This window comes from Ascaphus truei, chromosome 1, assembly GCF_040206685.1.
Source record: "Ascaphus truei isolate aAscTru1 chromosome 1, aAscTru1.hap1, whole genome shotgun sequence".
NCBI classification, from domain to species: domain Eukaryota; kingdom Metazoa; phylum Chordata; class Amphibia; order Anura; family Ascaphidae; genus Ascaphus; species Ascaphus truei.
The window spans coordinates 417,519,112-417,542,216 of record NC_134483.1 but is presented as its reverse complement, the minus strand read 5'-3'; the positions used below and the strand labels follow the sequence as shown (position 1 = coordinate 417,542,216).

The 23,105-nt window shown below is 42.1% G+C and overlaps 1 protein-coding gene across 3 annotated transcripts in view; it reads right to left on the bottom strand.

Annotated features, from left to right (window-relative positions):
- Positions 1 to 23,105, bottom strand: part of TBC1D9 (TBC1 domain family member 9) — a 68,396-nt gene that overhangs the window by 5,453 nt on the left and 39,838 nt on the right. For 2 of the 3 annotated variants that reach the window (XM_075614796.1, XM_075614813.1), the window contains 12 exons: positions 22,715 to 22,865; positions 21,526 to 21,740; positions 19,515 to 19,632; positions 18,240 to 18,525; positions 14,832 to 14,961; positions 14,369 to 14,467; positions 11,334 to 11,402; positions 9,256 to 9,496; positions 5,248 to 5,313; positions 2,858 to 2,944; positions 960 to 1,034; positions 711 to 814 (listed from right to left, as the gene is read on the bottom strand). In XM_075614796.1, coding sequence (XP_075470911.1) covers positions 711 to 814; positions 960 to 1,034; positions 2,858 to 2,944; positions 5,248 to 5,313; positions 9,256 to 9,496; positions 11,334 to 11,402; positions 14,369 to 14,467; positions 14,832 to 14,961; positions 18,240 to 18,525; positions 19,515 to 19,632; positions 21,526 to 21,740; positions 22,715 to 22,865 — 1,641 coding nt within the window. The remainder of the gene's footprint in view (positions 1 to 710; positions 815 to 959; positions 1,035 to 2,857; positions 2,945 to 5,247; positions 5,314 to 9,255; positions 9,497 to 11,333; positions 11,403 to 14,368; positions 14,468 to 14,831; positions 14,962 to 18,239; positions 18,526 to 19,514; positions 19,633 to 21,525; positions 21,741 to 22,714; positions 22,866 to 23,105) is intronic. The other variant, XM_075614806.1, reaches the window with a different exon arrangement.

Below are 23,105 nucleotides of genomic sequence, written 5' to 3'. Positions count from 1 at the left end.
CACACAGCGAGACTGTTACAGGCATCACCCCAGAGTGCAGCACAGCACTACCACATTGTTTTGACAAATTGAATACTTGTATTAATTTTTGTAAACTACATGTCGATTGTTAAGATCTTTGTATTAATTTATAAAGTAATAATGAAGCCATCATTAGCCAAAACAAATAACGTAAAACAATAAGTATCTGATAGGCAGAAATTTTCAGACGAACTTCCAAAAATAAAAACAATTATTTTGTACAAGACTCAATGTTCACTTTAAAGATGATTGTATCTCTGTGAGCAAACTCATTAGAGAGAGGAGTGGTTTTTTTTTGTGTTCAGCTAAGTGTACTCACTTTACAATATACCTAAATAACCTCTCCTCACACGGAGGAAAATAATGAGTACTTTGCCCTGCACTGGGATCCTGCGTTGCTAGTAGAGGCTGATTAAGTCACTTGCCTAAGATCACACAGTAAATATGCTTCTGTCTCTCATACCACTGAGTCCTGCCAGTGGAATGTTAAGTACATGGAATGGGCCTTAATGTGCCTTAACGAGTAACAAGCTTTTGTAAATCAAAGTCAGAACCTGTAATGGGAATCCCAACCCAACCCAAACACCAAAACATTAATCTCCATACCACACCTCCTCCATGAATATATCAACACTGCAGTTAGAAAGTCCTATGATATTGACCTTTCTCAGAATGAAACCATCAAATACCTGGTTGAGTCTGGGTAATTCTTTTGCATGTTTTTGTTTAGACTTGTTTTCTAGGGCCCATATCCGGAGGTAATTGCGATTTTCCTGACTTGTTGTCTTTTTACCTTGGGAAATGAGACAGGAAATAACAAATAAGCAGAATGATAGAAAATGTACCATCATGTACGAAGAGAACATTGTTATGTGCTAAAAATCAGTGACCTGAACTACGACGCAGACACATATAGTGATGGGCTGGTGTTACTGTACCTTTATCCGTTTTAAGACTGACTGTAACAAATCCACCTTCTGTCCTTTGCTTGCTTCTCAACACAAGTCCTGCAACTTAATGAGAATATGTGGAATTGATAAAACATCTGCTACATGTCTCATTACGGAGCACCGTATTATACAGTAGTTCAGTATCAAAAACTAACTGAATATACAACCAATTTTAATGAAAAAAAAAGTGAGAATCTATTTGAGCTTATGAGACCACTGATGGTAAGATGAGTGTGATGTTCAGTGAGTGATGTTGAATTTCAGTGAGTGAGACTGAGCGTTAATGTGTGAGGGTCTTTAACATCGTCACAATCAATTACAAGGTATTCTATATTGTTCAAAACGTCCGATCTCACTGCAGTCGGCCGAAACTCACCCAATTCAATGGGGGTTCGGACCATATAGAATTACTGTTTTCTATATAAAGAAATGTTCCAGAAATGGCCAGTTTCAACAGTCTTGTAAAATATGGTTTCACTTCAGTAATCCACCATAGTTTGTTACGTCACAGAAGTATTGATCGCGTGCAGGATATAAAGAGCATGGAAAAGGAAAATTGCGTAAAGACTATTTTGCAACTGCTTTTCCAAACCCTATTTGAGTTTGTAACAGTGTAATGGTGGCAATGTTGGTCATATTGCATTCTGGGAAATAGCATCCATGGGCTTCTGCTCGATGCATAACATGCAATGGCAGCAGAATGGTAACGATGACTCTATCCAATCAAATGTTTTACAGTATTTCTAATATGATGCAATTGATTTATTTGTAAAGGAACCACTTTGGAGGATATCCAAACAGGGGCAGTAAGGCAGAAGACACTCCAGCTTCCTGGCTATAAATACTTCCTCAGTGTCTCCTATTGGCAGTCATTTTTCAGTGGCTTTATCCCCCTTATAGGCTGGATCACAGTTCACATTTTCTCTTTTTTATTTAGAAATGTACCTAATTGTGTCACTGTTGCTTGTAAAAGGCTCTTCTGTTGTGATTGGGCAATACATGCATCAGGTGCACTAACAAGTGCAAAAAGTATTAATACTGTCTGGGGAACTGAAAGGTTGCTTAACTTAAATTAACCCTTTCAGTGCCCCAGAGTGCCATGGCCTCTCAGGCAAGTTGAGACTATGTGATCACTTCTCAGCAGTCATGTGGTAGCAGTTTCACAGCGGTCATTCGAATGACAAGGCAGGATTCTCCTCTCCCGTTCAGGTGGGGAGGCTCCATATCAAACCACTGAGTAACAGAGGGGCAGCTAATGCATTACCCGAGAAGTGTCTCTGGCCGCCTCAGGTCGGCTGAGGTTCCAATCTTTGACATTGTCTAGAATTTGTTTTATAATATTTTCCTCCAATATTATCATAAAGCAAAAAAGGGGGAAAATAAGGTTTCAAACTTTTATTCATATATATCTTTTTGTTTCAAAGTCTCAAGATCACGTATTAAAAGGACTTGTTTTTAATCGCAGATTTACCGTGCTGTAATGTGCTTATAGGCTTACGTGTAAACATGAAATTCCTCAATTTTGTGGACTACACGTCAGAATTAACCATATATTGCGAGAACAAAACAGTAACAATTGTGAAACTTGCAGTAGGTTTTCCACTGGACACTGCCACAATGCAGATGTCTCTGTGATACACCGAGTGCTAAAACAAGTCTTTACAACAAACAGATGTGCGTTTTACAAGCTATTTTATGGCTGCTCAACAATAACACGACCACATCCGTTGAAATTCATGGGCAGAACAGTATCTCGAGGGACTCAAACCTGCCAATTAGGGCAAATGATTCTTCCAGGTGACGCAATTGAAAAATGAGAGCCCACTTCACATGACACAGCCCTGACTTGATGTGACACAGTACTGATTACAGAAATGTCATCTTACCTTGGCTAGACTCGGCAGCGATATCTTCAAAAAAGTATTGAGTTGCCTCAAAAGCAGAATCCGGCTCTTCTTGATCAGGGGACAGGTCTACATTTTTTTGGGGGGAAAGAAAAATGAGTTTTTGTCCTGGAAGAGACGGCCCAGGAGACCATGTGGACCAAACGTTCATGAGAGGTACGTGCAACCACTGTCTTGATGATAATGATAGTTTGTTCTTGTATAGCGCTGCTAGTTTTACGTAGCGCTTTACAGAGACATTTTGCAGGCACAGTCCCTGCCCCGTGGAGCTTACAATCTATGTTTTTGGTGCCTGAGACACAGGGAGATAAAGTGACTTGCTCAAGGTCACAAGGAGCAGACACCGGGAATTGAATCATGTTCCCCTGCTTCAAACTCAGTGCCAGTCAATGTCTGTACTCACTAAACTGCTCCTTCTCCCAATTAGCATTTAGCATTTATTAGCCGATTAGCATTGATTAGCATTTAATTGCATGGCCCATCAGCACTTAAACGACTGCAATATGGAAATACTGTTTGTACATCTAATCTAAATGAGTTTAAATGTAAGCACAAATACTGAAAATAAAATGAGTAGAGTCTACTTAGGGACAGGACAAATAAATCCTTCATCAGGAAGCAATGTAGCAAGAATGTCACCGCAGCCAGTGCTTGTTTGACAAACACAAACTAATCACTGACAGGAATATTTGTTTGTTTAATGTAAAAAAAAAAAAGTATAAACAATTAAACTACAACAGTGTTCCAGAGAAAATTAGTGATGGCTCATTTGAAAACAATGTACACTGTAAGTAATTTGGCATGTGTACAATCATCCAACAATACTGCCATAACTTTCCCGAAGCTACACCTTTACCTGCTGTGTGACGCCAGACTATCAGCATCCACACATATAAAGAAACCCTGAGTTTACTCTCATGAATTTACCAGTTTCCTTTTGCTCCAACTACATCACCTAATATTGAAATGAAAGGAGCACATCTCCGCTGCCAGGATCTCCGCTGCCAGGATCTCCGCTGCCAGGATCTCCGCTGCCAGGATCTCCGCTGCCAGGATCGAGCTGCCACAAATCCCCAACCAAACCAGCTTCTCCCTCAAACTATGGCCCATATTCGTTATGTTGTGATGCCATATTCCCCATGCTGGAGAATATTTAATTCCCCTTCATTTGAATGGAACTGAACTCTTGCATGCAAGGGGAAGACGGTCGCACAGCATACTGAATAGAGGTCATGTATTGGACCTCTTTCCTTTATATTGTAAGCTCCTGTAAGAGAGCTCCCCCTTATGTATTTTATAACTTTCTGTATTTAAAGTCATTTTTTTCATAACATATTTCATCCTGCTACCTATTTTGCTGTGACCTTTTCTTATATTGAAGGCTTATAAAATAATAATAATATATATATTTTTTTTCAAACTCTGAATGGCGATGGGTGAATATTTTGCACATACCATAAATCAGTCTCTCTAGATCAGGAGTGGCCAACTTCAGTGCTCAAGAGCCACCAACAGGTCAGGTTTTCAGGATATCTCTGCTTTAGCACAGGTGGCGTAGTCTTCAACTGAACCACTGATTGAAGCCCCTGCGCTGAAGCAGGGATATCCGGAAAACCTGACCTGTTGGTGGCCCTTGCTTTAGATCCACCTTTTCACATGCGCTATTATACCTTTAACATTTATGTTAAATTCAATTATTTCTTATCTGTAGAACAATTACAAACTTCACCAGAGGTCTCCTTAGTCAGACCAGGCTTATGTGCATTAAACCAGCTAATATATACATGTGTCATTGGCTTATTACGCAGGGCACTTAACGCAGCAGCACCCCCTGATCGTTTATTTTTAACCCCTTTTTTTTTTTTACCAGAATGGAAACAGGGTTTAAAACCACATTCATCTCAGGTGCGGGGACGCCCTGGTACCTTAGTGGTAAAAGTAGCGCGTTGCAGTCCCCTCCAACATCAATGTTTGCTTTAAATCTCCCACGTCATCCGTTACCGCTTCCTATTGGCCTGCGTGACGTGATGGACTTAAATACCAGGAAGTACCGGTGCTTCTTTTACTGGTACGTATCTCGGGACCCAGGGGATCCCCCGCAGCTGCATACTGTATAAGGAGGTTCAGCTACAGGAACCCCCCCTACCTCACATCCTGGAACTTAGTGTTTAGGGAGGAACTGCTGCTTTAAAAAAAGAGGTTCCGTACGCAGCATGGCTACTAGAACAGGGAACCGGTGTGTTTATTACCCATTCATTATGTTGGCTAGCACAGTAACTGTATACTGTATGAGAGTGAGGCAGCAATTATCCCAAAGATCAGTCACAGTTCCTTTTGTAGCAGTTAGGCCTTCACATAACAGATGTACTCACCAGGCAATATGTGCATCCTGTACAATAGCTTGAGTTTTTCTGAGAGGTCCCCATGGCAGGCCGCACCTAAGGAGATTAACCAATACTTATAAATGAGTCATAATTAACGTTCTCAAGAGAGCAGTATGCCCCTTCCTGATAGTAACGGTTTTGCTGTTCTAGAATGGGAACTATTAATGATATAGATCTAGAAATACATCAAAGTAGTGCTCCATTTACACCATGTGAGACAGTGGTCTCATGTATAAGCCTTTCCGTGTAATTAAGGGAGGGCACTTTCACTGGTGTTTTGGTATTGGTTTTCTTTATAAACATTTATAATATTCAATGCTTGGAAATCTGCGCCAGACGTACGACAGTATAACAACAAGGTTGTTACACATGACAGCAGTTGGCGCAGTGAGTCATATAAAGTTTTTTTCTGTGTGTTGGTACAATAACGTTGCCTAAATATCCCTTCTCTGTGAATGTGTTTGATATGGATGGAACTATGGGGCAGATTCAGCAAGTGCCGGTACGAGTTAGCGCACCCATCTGAGTTAAATGGGAGTACAGCACGTGATGCATCTGCCCCTATGTGCTCATATAATCCAACAAATCAACTTCCAGGGGTCCAGACGTCAGCTAGATTTGAACCACATTATGCCATGAGTATAGAAGAGTGCTTTCTTGAATAAGTGAAAATCCACTGAAGTCCATGAGACCACTGACGCCAACATTCAACGGGACTCATTGAAAATAAAAGAGGGTTGAAAGGTGATACAGTACTGGCTTTATATGTTTGAATGTTCATGTTGGGTACAGGTATCAGACTTTTCATTAAATGATGTAATAGACGTGGAATGAAATGCTTGCAATCACTGCTGAGTGTTTCAATTAGTCATGTGAACATTCACAGGAAATGCGACAATGTTTACTGGTTCTACATAGGTTTTAATAGCTCATAATTATGATCTGCTATATAGTCACTAATATTTTTAAGCAGCATAGGGATGCCGCAAAGGTATATCTGAATATAGATCCATAAAGAAAATGAGTCAGGTAACCATTTTTTCCACCACAACTTATACAGTCTTTTTGTCCCTGTGTAAAACTATAATGCATTCTTCTGTATATATTAATTTTCAAAGGCCAAAATATATGTGAGATTTGAGGTTTATGGACCATAGCAAAATGATGTTTTAATGTGAAATTACTGACTTCAAACTGTGAGCATTTATATGAGAATTTAAGTCTGAGACAACTGAAGCTAAACATAAGTGAGAATCACTGGATGTGATTGAGACTGACTCCAAGTAAGTGAGACAAGCTGAATAATTAAAAATAATAGCATGTTCTTGTATAGCACTGCTAGCTTTCCGTAGCGCTTTACAGATACATTTTTCAGGCACAGATTCCTGCCCCGTGGAGCTTACAATCTATGTTTTTGGTGCCTGAGGCACAGGGAGATAAAGTGACTTGCCCAAGGTCACAAGAAGAGGTTCCGCTGCTGTAAACTCAGTGCTTTACTCACTGAGCCACTCCTCCTATGTGAATGTGATGGACTCCTGGTAAGTGAGAATCACTAGAAGTGAGTGAGACTGACTCCTGGTAAGTGAGAATCACTGGATGTGAGTGAGACTGACTCCCGGAAAGTGAGACTTGCTGAATGTGAGTGAGACTGACTCCTGGTAAGTGAGAATCACTAGAAGTGAGTGAGACTGACTCCCGGTAAGTGAGAATCACTGGATGTGAGTGAGACTGACTCCCGGTAAGTGAGACTTGCTGAATGTGAGTGAGACTGACTCCTGGTAAGTGAGAATCACTAGAAGTGAGTGAGACTGTCTCCCGGTAAGTGAGAATCACTGGATGTGAGTGAGACTGACTCCCGGTAAGTGAGACTTGCTGAATGTGAGTGAGACTGATTCCCGGTAAGTGAGAATCACTTGATGTGAGTGAGACTGACTCCCTGTAAGTGAGAATCACTAGAAGTGAGTGAGACTGACTCCCGGTAAGTGAGAATCACTAGAAGTGAGTGAGACTGACTCCCGGTAAGTGAGACTCGCTGGATGTGAGTGAGACTGACTCCCGGTAAGTGAGATTTGCTGAATGTGAGTGAGACTGACTCCTGGTAAGTGAGAATCACTAGAAGTGAGTGAGACTCTCCCGATAAGTGAGAATCACTAGAAGTGAGTGAGACTGACTCCCGGTAAGTGAGAATCACTGAATGTGAGTGAGACTGACTCCCGGTAAGTGAGAATCACTAGAAGTGAGTGAGACTGACTCCCGGTAAGTGAGAATCACTGGATGTGAGTGAGACTGACTCCCGGTAAGTGAGAATCACTAGAAGTGAGTGAGACTGACTCCCGGTAAGTGAGACTCACTGAATGTGAGTGAGACTTGGCAGGTACGTCCTTGTTCTGTGCAGCATTGTCCAACTTCATGATGCAGTTTGGATAGAAAAAAAGCTACATTTCTAGTTCTTCAAGTACCTTTCTGAGTGGACTCAGAGGACCTCCACTCATGCAATGTATCAGCAATAGAAGTAATTAACCATTGTCCACCAGGGGTCGCCTAAATTGTAAGCATTGCTCAAACTATAATGATTGCTATTTAAACATACACAGTCTTAACCAGCTCAAAACTCAAACCCACTGCATGATATATATTTATTTGTGTAGATTGGAGTGCTAATGGGATAGTGACCTAAAGTATACAAGAGACAAAAAGGCCCCAGTTCTACATGACAAATAATTTAGTTCAATACTATCTGTTTTTACTTCTCATAAGTATGGGTCATTTAAAACTTTTATTTCACATAATGCTTTTCTCCCATTGGGACTCAAAGCGCGTCACAGTTACAGTATAGCGCGCGGTACGCAGCACAGAGGAATGTTACAGGCACAGTCCCTGCACAGGTGAGCTTACAATCTATGTTCTTAGTGCCTGAGGCACAGGGAGGTAATGTGACTGGCACAAGGAGCAAACACTGGGAATTGAACCAGGTTCCCCTGCTTCAAACTTAGTCATTGTTTACAGAGCCAGTGTCTTTACTCACTGAGCTGCTCCTTTCGTTACTGTAAATCCTTTGGCCAAAATATTTCACGCCTGCAACCACATCAAGGTAACCCTACTAGCAGGTCCTACCAATTGTTATTGTTTTTTTTGTATTTCTTCCACTGCATAGAGAGGAGAGGGGACAAACAATACTATAGCCAACAGCATGGGATGCGTGGCATGTGTGCAGTGCCTAGAGGGTTCAACTTAAGAAGCACTATATGTACCCTATTCTTATCACATAAGGGGAGGGGGAGGCAGCAGCTCTGGCTGTAGAATTTACTACTCTGTCAGACTGGCTCCACAATTGACTATTTAGGCCTGGGGGGCGCAATATTTTTTTTGGGGGGGGGAGTGGCGCATACAGACGCCCCGCGCTCTTCCCCAAGGCATTTAAATTAAATGTCGGGGCAGCGGGATGCCTCTGTACTCTATCCTACCATGGCTCAGAAGACACATTGCTGTGGCAACGTGGTGTCAAATGACATCACAGGGTCATGTGGCGTGATGTCACATGACCCGTGGCCTCACTTGACACCGCGTCTCCATAGCAATGCGGCATCATTTGGTCACGTGACATCACATGACTACACAGCATCATTTGACGCTCTAGGAAGGCAAGGGGGGCGTGATCACGGGAGGAACGTGGCAGGGTGGCGCAGCGTCAAAACTTTTCGCACCCCTGGTATAGGCCATGAACGGTAGTAATGATTTGCAATAACGATCATTAACTAAGCATTCTATATACGGGTGACAGTCGTTGCAACTCATCCCGACAGTTCATTGAAATCAAACCCCCTCCCATGTCTGTGCTCACCATGTTACCAAATGATTTAACATTTACGTTTATATATGCGGCCGGTTTGGATAAATGAAAAGGCATCGCACCCCAGGTGCACCCACTGAGCCATGCCACTGCCGCTATGACACTTTGGCCCTAGCAGTTACGGCCTCTGTAAAACGGCTACTCACTAAGTCCAGAGACAAACTCTCGGAAATTGATCAAGCGGTCTCCGTTTTCATCTAGCAGCCTGAACAGCCGGACGGCCATCACATCAGAGTGGACGCCGCTCGCCCATGGGAAGAGCAGGGCAAACATGCCCTTGAACTGCTGGAAGTCTATGCGATACTGCTCGAGGTACGGAAGGCTGGGGTCGTTGCGGTCAATCGCGCTGCTGCTACCTCCCCAGTAGCAGCTGGACAGGTGTTCAGCCTGAAACATTAAAAGAAGATATTTTTTTTGCAAGTACGCATGTAATTAAAAAAAAAAAAATAAACAATACTAGGAGGCTTGAGATACAGTTCTTTCCAGACCTCACAGGTCTCTTCCTTAGGGGTACACTTCCAGTGAACAAGAAACCCGAATAGTTTCGAAAACTGTGTACCTTATCTCCATAACTAACTCACAACTACTCTGCATTTCTCTGCGTGAACTTTCAACTGGACGCTACAATAAAAACAAAAGCGTTGGTACCACACATATTTCTTCCCGTAACCTAAACTTGTGATTGCACTTCAAACGTGTGAGGAAAAAATCAATATAGTTTGGTCTATTTTATCTACATGTCTCAATGTGATTTTATTAGAAGTGAGGGGGGGGGTGGATGGGGGGGGGAACATGGCTCACTAAACAATCTTACAAAGTTTACATTGGCAGTAAGTACCCCTTTTAATTAACCACAAACTAATCTTTGGTGATCCTCCCAAATTATAATCTGCCTAGCGCAGTGTCTGAGCCGATTACACGCACCATTTGAGCGATTTCCTTTTGTCTCCAGCTGCTGAACTAGGAGAGAGAGTCTTCCTGCCTACCGTACTCACTGCTAACAATCTCTATGTAGGCTCACTTCCAAGCCCTGGCTCTGAGGAAACATCTCATGTAGCGGACGGTATTTTTCTCCTTGTCCATTTATGTTTTTGTACCGTTGCCATCCATTTCTACGTCATTGTTTTCCCCAGGGAGGGAGGTGCACAACTGCCAAATCTGAATTTAAATCTGAATTTCATCTCACCAAGAGCATATTTAAAGGTTTCTGTGTGAATTCACCAAATCTCCCCATTTCGCCAGAGTTGTTTTGCGTTTGGACCAAGTTTTACTATCCAAATAGGTGCCCAAATGTTTGTTTTTCTTTACTTGTTTTATAGATTTGTTGACCTATCTACTAAGATCGCTAAGAAGGGAACTGTACAAAGCAGCGCGTAGTTAAGGGAACAAATCTGGTTCAATCTAGTGATATTCCATCATGCATTTCACAATGCAAAATACAGTCTACTGACCCTTTTTTTTGTACTTATGAGCTTATAAGGGACTGAGAAGGTCTGTGCCACACAGGTACAGAAAACCTAGGCTTCTTACACTTATTAAAAGCTGCCCTGCTGTCAATTGATCTTCTATTTATTATTTCCAATACACTTCAAACAACGTCTGTTTGTTAGTTTGAAATAAATATATAATTTGTGGGCACATGTCTCAGACAGGTCTGTAACCCTGCTTTCCCCGTTATTTCCCAGCATGCAATGCTTCCACTGCAGCCAGGGATTCTGGGTAATGATATGCAACTGAGCACACCCTTTGCTTCATGTTCATTTTAACATGTGTGAAATAAAATAAGAACACAATTTAGTCAGAGAGAGATAGTGTACAGAGCATCTGCACCCCTGCTGCTTCCCAATGATGTATTCTGCCCACACGGACTTTATTTTCACCTTCACCTAGACCAGGGGAGGCCAACTCCAGTTCTCAAAGGCCACCAACAGGCCAGGTATGAGGGATATCACTGCTTCAGTACAGGTGGCTCAATCAGGGGCTCAGTCATTCTGAGTCACCTGTGCTGAAGCAGGGATATCCTTAAAACCTGACCTGTTTCTAGCCTTTGAGGACTGAGTTGGCCTCCCCTGCCCTATAGCCTCACTGAACACAAGTGCACCCTATAGCCTCACTCAACACAAGTACACACATTCTGCTTCTGACTCCCACATGCCAGCTTAACAGCTGAACCAAGGGCAGTGTGTCCAGGACACTGTGGCACTCCTGAGGTTTTAACACTTACCTTAAAAAGAGCGTACAGCTCCTCCAACTCGTCAATGCTGAACGCAGTGTCAGTTACAATAGTTCGGACCTCATAAAGAAAATTGAAAACATGTTTAATTTGGAACATAAGTATTTTGGAGGCAAAGTTTCAAAGGTCACAAAAAAGTAAAAAAATAAGGAACACCAAACAAAGTTTCTCCACCATCCATATCCCTCCACCAGCCACGTCCCTTCAGCATCCATATCCCTCCACCAGCCAAGTCCCTTCAGCATCCATATCCCTCCACAAACCATATCCTTCAGCATCCATATCCTTCCACCAGCCAAGTCCCTTCAGCATCCATATCCTTCCACCAGCCAAGTCCCTTCAACATCCATATCCTTCCACCAGCCATATCCTTCAGCATCCATATCCTTCCACCAGCCAAGTCCCTTCAGCATCCATATCCCTCCACCAGCCATATCCTTCAGCATCCATATCCTTCCACCAGCCATATCCCTTCAGCATCCATATCCCTCTGCAAGCCATATCCCTTTAGCATCCATATCCCTCCACCAGCTATATCCCTTCAGCATCCATATCCCTCCGCCAGCCATATCCCTTCAGCATCCATATCCCTCCGCAAGCCATATCCCTTCAGCATACATATCCCTCCGCCAGCCATATCCCTACAGCATCCATATCCATCCGCAAGCCATATCCCTTCAGCATCCATATCCCTCCGCCAGCCATATCCCTTCAGCATCCATATCCCTCCGCCAACCATAACCTTCAGCATCCATATCCCTCAGCCAGCCATATCTCTTCAGCATCCATATCCCTCTGCCAGCCATTTCCCTTCAGCATCCATATCCCTCAGCCAGCCATATCTCTTCAGCATCCATATCCTTCCACCAACCACGTCCCTTCAGCATCCATATCCTTCCACCAACCACATCCCTTCAGCATCCATATCCCTCCACCAGCCATATCCCTTCAGCATCCATATCCCTCCGCCAACCATATCACTTCACCAGTAATAAAATATTGCACTCTGTACTCACAAATTATGAACATATTCACTATGCATTGGTAATATACATATCCAAAATTTTAAGCAGCAGTGTGTGCTAATCACAGTTTATTTTGTACATATTTTCTTTATATTTAATTTAAAAGATATCTGCTTGACTTTTCAGGAGAGATATTTTACATTTTTTTAAATCCAACACTTCGTTAGGAGATATAAGCAGTTACCATATTAAGTGTCAGGGAAGTTAAAATGGAGCTCTCCCTGGAGCCCAGTGCTGTCTGTTTATTGTTTGTTTTAAAATCAGGATATGCTCAGGGTAAGGCTAAGGCCCCGGTAACCCCGCTGCAATGCGCGCCCGCGAGATTGGCGGCGCGTGCAGACGATTCCCTGGTCTGCAGCTCACTGCAGGAAGAGAGACCAGGGGGGCGTGGCGGGGGACTGACGGGGGCGCGGCCATGACATCACCTGGCAGGTTCGCCCTCATTGGCTGAACCGCCGGGGGCCGTGCCGTATCGCTCGTCGCGAGTCCTGCTCTCAATTCTATTGAGAGCAGGAGCAACTCTCGCCCCAGCGCTGCAGCCCCCCCTCGCAGCGGGCCCGGCGCCATTGAGGGGAGGGCTCTCGTCCGTGCAGCGTCCGCCACAGCGGACGCTGTAGTAGGCAGCGGGGTCAAGGCCTAAGGGGCAAGATACTAACATTACAGTACATGAGTTAACCCCATACAGGAAGGGGGGTGGGGGGGCATATTGTTGCTTTAACATTGATGATGACAAGTACAGGCTAATTATACAGATCAGTTGGGTGCGAAAAATGACCATTCCCAAATAAAAAGATACAATGAAGCAGTGAAACAAGTTCTAACATGATTTATATTCAACTTATATTGAATTAGTGCAGAAATGTTTGAAAGCACTTTGAAAAGTTTGAACGTTTCCTCAAAATCAACGCCTTTATTGAACATTTTCTGAAGATTTTTTTAAAATGGAGAGAAAAACATAGCTGTACAGGTAGTCCTCATTATCCAACGTTTCACTTTACAACGAATGGCATATCCAACGCATTAAAATGCAAGCCTAAGCCTAAGGGCCGTTTTTCAGATGCCGCAATGCGTTATCCAACACTCACCGCCAGTGATTAACATGGGACTCACTTTACAACGGTTTCACTATCCAACGCTACTTCCAGAACGGATTCCGTTGGATAACCAAGGACTGCCTGTATATACCATGTCTAACTTTGTGACCTTTACGTTCTGACCAATGTTCCTTTAGAAAAGTATGCTTTATTTATTCTCCGGCTCTAACTGTTGCACTGTTTGGAGTTAGGCTTTCAGGAACACATTTAATGTTTTTTAAATTCTAAAGCAAATGTTAAAAAAATATATATACAGGCATACCCCGCATTAACGTACGCAATGGGACCGGAGCATGTATGTAAAGCGAAAATGTACTTAAAGTGAAGCACTACCTTTTCCCACTTATCGATGCATGTACTGTACTGCAATCGTCATATACGTGCATAACTGATGTAAATAACGCATGTGTAACAGGCTCTATAGTCTACCCGCTTGCGCACAGCTTCGGTGCAGGTAGGGAGTTCAACTTTGCTGTACAGGTGCATGCGTGAGCTGCTGTTTGACTACTGAGCGATATGTACTTACTCGCGAGTGTACTTAAAGTGAGTGTCCTTAAAGCGGGGTATGCCTGTATATATATAAAAAAAATGTTTTACTGACTTTATTAACTTGACAGCAGTTGTACTATATATCGTGACATATGTGCTTGAACCTTCAGGTTATGATATTATTGAGAATCAGTCTGCGTTAATAATCATCTCTCGCATTAAGCATATTCTGGTGATTTTCTTAGCACTGCTTTTTATTTTGTAAATAATGGATGGAACGCATAATCCCTTTTATGGCCCCAAATTTACAGTGTCACTACTTCTCCAGAAACAGTGGATGATTTTATAAGTACAGTATATGAATGGTATATGTAATGCAAATGTAAAGTTCAAAATCAAACAAACATGGAGAACCTACCACGTTTCGTTTGGTGGTGTCTTCAAGAGTCTGTATCACTTTCAGTCTCTGCTTAAATCTCATCTGCTCAATCAAATCGGCCCTTATTGTCCCAAATTTCTGCACGGGGTAGAAAACGTTTGACATAAAATTAAATGTTTTTAACCTAAACAAACACACGAGGATAAAAATCTGTCTAAGCAGCTCTATTTTGTCAGATTTGCCATTGTGCCCCCACATGCCCCGCTCACCCCAAGCAGTTTTTTGCTACAGCCAATCACCTGCAGTAGACCACTGTGGCCGCATGTCATTCAGTACAATGGCGTTGTTTCCTTGATCACATTAAGTGTATGTACCAGTAGAAAAGGAAGTATTGTACCGGGTTATCCTGAAAACCTGACCCGTTGGTAGCCCTGGAGGACTCGAGTTGGCCACCCCTGCTATAGACAAAGCGATGTGCTGTTGTGTGGTGCGTGAAACTTACCTCATAAGATGCTCTGATCAGTTTGAAGATATCCACATTTGGATGGGGCTGTACATCATCAATGAGAAGGGAGTGGAGGTGGGGAATTGTGGGTAAGGTGGTGTCTTTATTAGCCACGCTATCCAGATACCTGAAAAGCAAACACACAGCAGATAAATAAGACGTCCCTATTTCTGTAGTTAGGAAGATTATGCAGTTGCTGTAATAATGGGAGGACATTTTGTTTTCCTGTCAACTCCAAAGGATCCCCAAACATTGCAGCCCACTCGGAAATAAACAGGGATAGTATGCTTTTAGGACAGAATGTGTCTGGGTTTGTAGACAATGTATTGAATAGGGAGCCCTCACGATACTAAAGTTACGTATCCAAGCGGAACTTCTATACTGTAAGAAGAAATACATTCTGCACTTCAGTCATCTTGGTGGAAAAAAAACAAGATCGATGTTTCGGTCCAACCTTGGACTTTTGTCAAGATAAACCACTTAACTCACCAAGTGCACTATATATACACTCCTTCTAAAAGCCACTAATTAAAAAAGGACGGCAAAAAAAATAGCATTTCTTGTTGCTAGGCAGAAATGTTTTTTACCCAGCAACAACCAAGTGATGTTACATTACATAAATATAACCCACCTAAACGTGAGACAGTACAAAAAAAAAACAATATAAAAATGCACCCCAAGTATAAAATTATATAAATATATACACATATATATATATATATATATATATCAAGGTGCAAAACTGTAAAACATACCTGATATGGATGAAGTAGCAGGCGGCAGGGAGATCATTCATTAATACTCAAAGCGTGTCGGGGTGCTCACTAACTCTGACGTAAGGAGACTACAATTCCAGAAATCAGTGAAGCAGCAAAACAGCAGTGCTCAACCACACAGTCTAAGGAACAACTCAAGCAATATCCTACATGTCTTTTTTCTTTAATAAACCAGTTCTGTAGTATTAGACAATACTTACTACCAGTATGAGCTGCAAACTGTACCATTAGATTATCTTACATTGGTAATATAAGAATACATTGTAGCTGCTGAGTTACACTTACGGAAGGATTGATTGAAACGGAAAGGCAGCCATTTAGTGAACCCGGGGAAAGAGGCTCTTTGCTGATCGATCACGGGAGAACAAATCGATCGGCAGCTTAGGTAATTAGTTTTCAATAAATGAAATCAAAGACTGAATATATTAAAACAACAAAAGAGCTGCTTGGATTGCCTCTTTAAACACAAAAGTTAGCTTGTCATTACTGATATACTGTTGCACAATAAAAAGTACTGTGTCAGTGGCTATAAGACAGCTTTTACAAACATCAATTGTCGATAATGCTATGTACTGTACACTATTGACCATTGTTATGGAATAATTAACCCCTACTGCATATAATATGGGGACAATGACTAGTTGAGCGCTATACTTGAGATTAACAGTGTACATAGCATTATTGACAAATTAATGTTTGGACAAACTGCCTTACAACTGACACAGTAGGTTTTATTGTGCAACAGACTATCATTAATGACAAGCTAACTTTGGTGTTTACACTGTGCTGAATCGCTGCTGCTGCTGCTTTGTTGTTCCGTTGATCAATGGAATTCTGTCTCCTTACTCGGCGTTAGGCTACGGCCCCGCTGTCTGCACCGCACGTGCGTCTGCCAGGCTGGCGGCGCGTGCAGCCGAGTTCCCCGGTCTGCAGTGAGCTCCACGGGGAAAGACTGGGGACATGACAGGGGAGTGACAGGGGCGCGGCCATGACTTCACCCGGCAGGTTCGCCCTCATTGGCTGAACTGCCGGGGGTGTGGCCTAGCGCTCTGTCGCTAGTATTGATCACAATTTTCCTGTCTGCAGAAAAATTTGGCCACCCCTTGCAGTGGGCCCGGCACCATTGAGGTGCGGCGGGGACCTGGCCTTAGTGAACTCCGTGCTGAGACACGCTTTGAGTATTGATTAACTAGAGTATCTCCCTGCCACTTCATCCATATCAGGCATATTTTACAGTTTGTTTAATATATATATATATATATATATATATATATATATATATATATATATATGTGTGCGCTCATTTGCATGTCATTTCCCAGAATCCCTTGCTGCAGTGGAAGTGCTGTGTGCTGGGTGATAATGGTGAAAGGCGGGATTGCAGACCTGTCTAAGGCCCGGGCCATAGAGGGGTGGGGAGAGCGGAGGCGCGCTAACGCTGAGGCTCGCCTGCTTCAGTCAGCGCGATTGCACGGACTTGCAGGCGAGCCAGCGTGCGCGAAGGGAGCCGGGGGGAGGTGATTGGAGGCGGGGCAGTGACGTCGCTGGGCCAATTGCCCGCGACGCACTGACGTCAATGTCACGGCGCCGACGTAACGGCACCGTGACGTTGACGCTGCTGTGCTGTGATTGGAGATTTTCAGCCGACAGCGCGCTGAAAAACAGCTTGGCGCTCGGCTGAAACCTCCAACTCGTCAGCCCGCCTGCGGACGCTCGGGTGAGCCCCCTCTCAAGGCATCCTCATTGAGGATGCAGGGGCTCAGCGCGGAGCGTCCGCACGCCTCAGCACGGCCTGTCCGTCTATGGACTCGGCCTAAGACATGCAAATGCGCATACAGTAATATTTCCATTTGCTATATGCTTTGCTGTGGAGGGTTTTTGTCACTTTTTTTTTACCCAACATAACTTAACTAAGTATATATATAATGGAAATATTACTGTGTGCTCATTTGCTTGTCTTAGACGGATCTGCAACCCTGCCTTTCACCATTATCGCCCAGCAAGGGATTCTGGGAAATGACATGCAAAATGCACATTGTCACCTTTTGCTTCAAATTGATTTAAACATGGACCCCTATAAGCTTATGCTTGCTGCATTACACAGCTTTCAGCACAGCCTGGGTTAAGATGCATAGCCATAAACCTGCACACAGGCAGCTGTTTCAACCTTTTGGGTCTCATCAGTGTGAGGATGTCACATGGTTGTTACCGCATTGCGTTGCTGGGTGATTTTTCTTGCAGCCTAGCAACAATAAATGCTAGTTTTTCAGCACCCATTTTAAATTAGTGGCTATTAAGAGGAGGGTATATAGTGCACTAAGTGAGTTAAATTGTTTATCTTGACAAAGGTCGGAGGTTGGACCGAAACGTCGATCCTGTTCAAATAAATATATATATTTTTCCACCAAAACCACTGGAGTGCATGAATATATTGTTTCCTATTGAATTTCTAGATAGCCAGTTTATTCTCCCTATGTATCAGTAAATATATCTCCATAATGTCAGTCGCATTTTCTCTTCAAACCCATGTATGTGTAGCCTGTATTGTAGAAATATCTAATCAAATATTCTGTGGTTTTCGATGCCTTTCCGGAGTGGGAGAAAGGTGCATAATAGGACTGATCCCTACCTTCCCAGGATGGTCATAGCTTCTCCATCATCTTTACAGTTCACAAGCTTGTCAATGTTGGCCTCCAATACAGCGAGCGCAAGCTGGAATATCACCTTGATGCCTTCATAGAAGAAGCAATCCACAACCACAACTGCGCTTGCAAAGGGCATTACGCTGAGGAACAATGTGAGGAACCAGGAGAGGGAGATGGTGGAGATCACCCCCAGGTCCTGCATGCAGTCATAAAGTTGTGGCACATAATCTCGGGCCAACTCCTCGAAAACACCTTGATCCACAAGAGCCCCTGGGAAGAGAAAGTCAAGCATTGTAGACCATGCTGTATATCCATAAAGCATTGAAGGTGGCCTCGTTACTGCTGCCCATATTAAAAGGTAGTGTCAAATAACCATATTTGAACTTTGGGGTTACCCTTTTGGATTCATATCTTGTTGACCAATCACAATAGATGTTGTATACAGGTATTCAGACCTCAAAATGATCCCCTGTGAAAGATACAATCACACGCCTCTAGATGACCTTTTTTGGAACATTCATTTATGTAACATGAATTTGGTACAATACTACTTTCCACTTGGTCTAGTTTTCACCAGAGAACTGTACCAAAGTTACCATTGTGTCACACAGAATAGCCAGGCCACAGCAAGTCAAAATGATTTAACCTAATTTCAGATTTAAAAAATAAAGATTAGAATTAAATACTACGTAGGTATAGCTATAACTAAGGATGTATCTATAAGTATCATCGACTGTATGCTCCCTGTGTGGAGACTATGATGGGTGTTACCCTATTACCCACCCCCATTTGACTTTTTTATTTTCTGTACCCTTTACCCTCCCCCTTTTCTTTGTCTTTTATGTTATTATGTTTTGAAAAAATAAAATATAAGTTGGAAAAAAAATAAAGATTATATATATATATATATATATATATATATATATATATATATATATATATATATATATATATATATACACACACATACACAATACATATATACAATTTATTACAAAAATAATATTTATTTAATTGCAACAGCCTAAACAGAACTATTCTCAAATCAACACAGGCTCACCTGTCCCAACAAGCATGTACTATTTTGCTATCCATGTCACAGGGAGATCATGCTCATACACAGCCATCACTGGGTCTTTAACCACTATTACTTCAGAGATACTAGGGAGAGGCTACACAGTCTCCCTGACCTGGAGTCCTTCACGTATTGTGTGAATAGCCGTATTGGAGTATATGGTAATCTCCACCCCCAAACTTACCAACAACCCTTGTATTATAGTAATCAGGAAGCATGCGTTCGCACAGGGCAACAAGCAACCAAAAGGCTTCTTCCTCTTTGGCATACAGAAGCAGTACTGATGTGACTATATTCATGGCCTGCAAGAAGACAATACAGAGAGGTCAAACTTTTATTTTTTAAAAGCCGTGTGAGCATAGATAAAGATGTGTGTAAATACATGAATACATATATGTACATCTCGCTGGTTAATTAACTGCGCTGAATCTGTCACTTAAACCAATTGGTAAAAGCTAGACAAATGCTACTTAATATTCCTCTATATTTTTTTTATTAACACTTTCCAATACAAATGACAATATTGTAGAGGAGCGATATTATGTCAGTGCTGACAGGTAGTGAATGGAACGGGTGAGTGGTTGATGGGGTAGATGAGATAAACAAAAACCTGTTAAAATGTAAGAGAATCTAAGCGACAAAAAGGACCAACCCTGATCATCTCCGGTTATGAACGGATTGATTTGGGCGTTGTACAATTTTGAACATGGTCAGGTCAGAAGTGTGCAACCAAAAATCTGCTGCTCTCAGCTAACTTGATGGAAAGTGAACCATCTCGGAAACGTAATCTCACAGGAAACTGCTTATTGTGCGCTCTCACTTGTGTGTATCTCACAGGAAACTGCTTATTGTGCGCTCTCACTTGTGTGTATCTCACAGGAAACTGCTTATTGTGCGCTCTCACTTGTGTGATTCAGTCTAACAATGGAACAAAGTACTTATTGTAAAGCTAGAAAAATTACCTGTGATCTCCTTTTCTGTACCTCTCAAAATGATTGTAATACCCATGCTAATAATAAGTTCATTGTTCTTCGCCTCCTTTACGTACTTAGAGATATTTGTGATGTGTATGTCTTATTTATTTATTATTACTAATAATAATATTTACACATAATTATGGAGTACTGCTTTTTTGAATCTGGTATGTATGTGGTCTTCTAAGGAATATGTAAATATAGTGATTTTAAATGAGGATACTGAATAAAGTTTTAATTTGTTTCTAATTTGGGGATAATTGGTTTTGAGGAATAATTGATACTGTTGTGCATCTCTTATAACCTAAAGCACATTTACATTTCTTCAACCTCTACTGGGACTGTGCAAACATGTCAATAACACTAAACATGGGTATGGTAAGCATCAACCTCCGCACTGCCTAGTGAAGCTAGGATGGATAGAATGTATGCCCTAATTAGCTTATTTGCATCCAGATTTACAAAATGGATGATATTACAATGCCTGCTCAAGTACGATATCTCAAGAATGCTCTTGCACCTTAAGGCAAACCCCTTTCACAGTTATTGTTGTAGTATAAAGATTAATCAATAGGCTGACTGGCCGCCTGTCTATGGCAAGAACAAGACTGGGAACCTGGGAGAGGTTGGCTATATGCCTAATCCGGCCATGTGCTGATCTCTAATCACCAGGCCGACCTGTCAGAGAGTCACTGACAGTGTCTGAGCCCTGAGGACTAGAGATCAGGGAGACAGAGCTCCGTGCCTGGGCAGGACACGGGAGATAGAAAGGGGGAATGGAGAGATTCTGTGTTTGTTTATATGCCTATGTGTGTATCTGTGCATGCATTGTGTGTATGTCTAACTGTCTGTGTGTATATATGCCTATGTATGGGTGTGTGTGTGTGTGTGTGTGTGTGTGTGTGTGTGTGTGTGTGTGTGTGTGTGTGTGTGTGTTTGTGTGCCGTAATGCGGAACATGGGGAAACTAGTACTTTGCCCAAGGCCAAATATAATCTTAATCCAGCCAGCTCTGGTGTAAATTCGGATCTCATATCTAATGTTGTATTATTTCTTATTCATATATGTACATGTATTAGCATTTCCAGATTACATTTCATAATAGGTGTACTCCTATCTCCATTTAGAGTCATTAGAGTAGTTCTACAGTTTGGGCTTATTCATCATTCTCTACTTTCTTGCCATAACACCTATGGAAAAACAGGGAGTGTTTAGCTCGTACCTGACAATAGCCAATGTTTGGGTTTCTGAAGGCATAAGCAGTGAGCACTCTCCTAAGTGCTGAAATCCCAATTTCATTTTGGAATGCAGGATGTTCAGGGAGGGAACGGTGCAAATCCCTCTCAATCTCCTCGGTGGCAAGGTTATACTTCCCCATGGACTTCTCGACCAGTTCTTCATAATACCCAGGGTGTGTGGCCATCTCATTAATAGCTCCTAGTGATGTGCAACAAAGAGACGCTATTGTCAATGAAAAGCTGTGACTTGCACCTTTTTAAGATCGAGCCAAGTATTTTTTAAGACAATTTATGCTGAATTTTTGAAATATATTTTTTTATACAGGAGACCAGTCAAAGTCTCATGGTGATTTTCCTTAATACAAATTAGGCTTTGCGAAATAATTAAATACTTCTAGTTCAGACCTTTTGGGATGCAATGGGCTATTAAGAATATCTAAACATGGTGATTTCCAGCATGTGTTCTGTGTATTCTTGGGGGTGAGGTTTCCAGGCATTCCCTGAGATGAAATGTGGTCATGTCTGGCATTCCTGTTAATTATTAATCATTTTAAATGGTTATTACATGAAATACGGTTTACTTCCCGGTATATCAATGAACAAATCCTAAACAGACAGCAGCATTGTACCACTGACACACAGGGGAATCTTTTCTCACGGGAGAAAGTTGGTGCTTGGAACGGGGTTAGGAGAAATGAAGGGAGAGCTGCAGACATAAGCGAGTTAAGTATTGTCAGGAATCTGTATTCTGGATCTCTGTTCTCTAAAAGGAAAAGCCTGCAGACTCCTGGAAGAATTGCTTTGCATGACAAGATTCAAGACGGGGCTATATACGGAGATATTATTGCACGGGTATTGCACCGTGATCCCATATTAACCGCCATTCAAGTCAATAGCCATTAGCACATGATTATTCTGAGATACCTGGTATTGGATATTAGTGAATATCGGCATAAACGTTATAAATACATGGGGTCAGATGGATTAATCATGATCACCAGTGACTGGGTTTGCCAGTTATACACTAATCCCACCCCCTCCCCATCTTTCCCGGATGAAGCTGCTTTGAGCTCCATGTAGAACGACAAAAACTAGGATTGGTTAACTCACACAATCCAGATCCCAGCAGCTAGTCCCTCTCTGGTAAATGGAGGAGTTGGCAATAGCACGTACCTGATAAAAGCAGCCACAGCTCCCCCCGCATGCTCTCAGGGATACCTTTTAATACGAGGTCTCTTGTTTTCTCTGTGCGGTACATGCATACACCTTGGCCATAGTCTACAAAGTGTATTTTCCATGCTTGCTCTTTCAGAAACTCAATGGCCTATAAAAATAAAAAAATAAATTGTCAATAGAGCACAGAAATATAAAAGAAATGATGGGCAAATTATTTTGTTTTGCCAGCAATCACAATTTAACATGTGTTCATAAGCTTTATTTTATATATCATTGAAAATTCAATGTCTCAGCATGGGGAAAAATATATATGTAATTGGCTATTTTCACACAGGCGCAATAGTACACATACGCCTAATTTACAGATGTAGCTATGCCAACTGTCTCC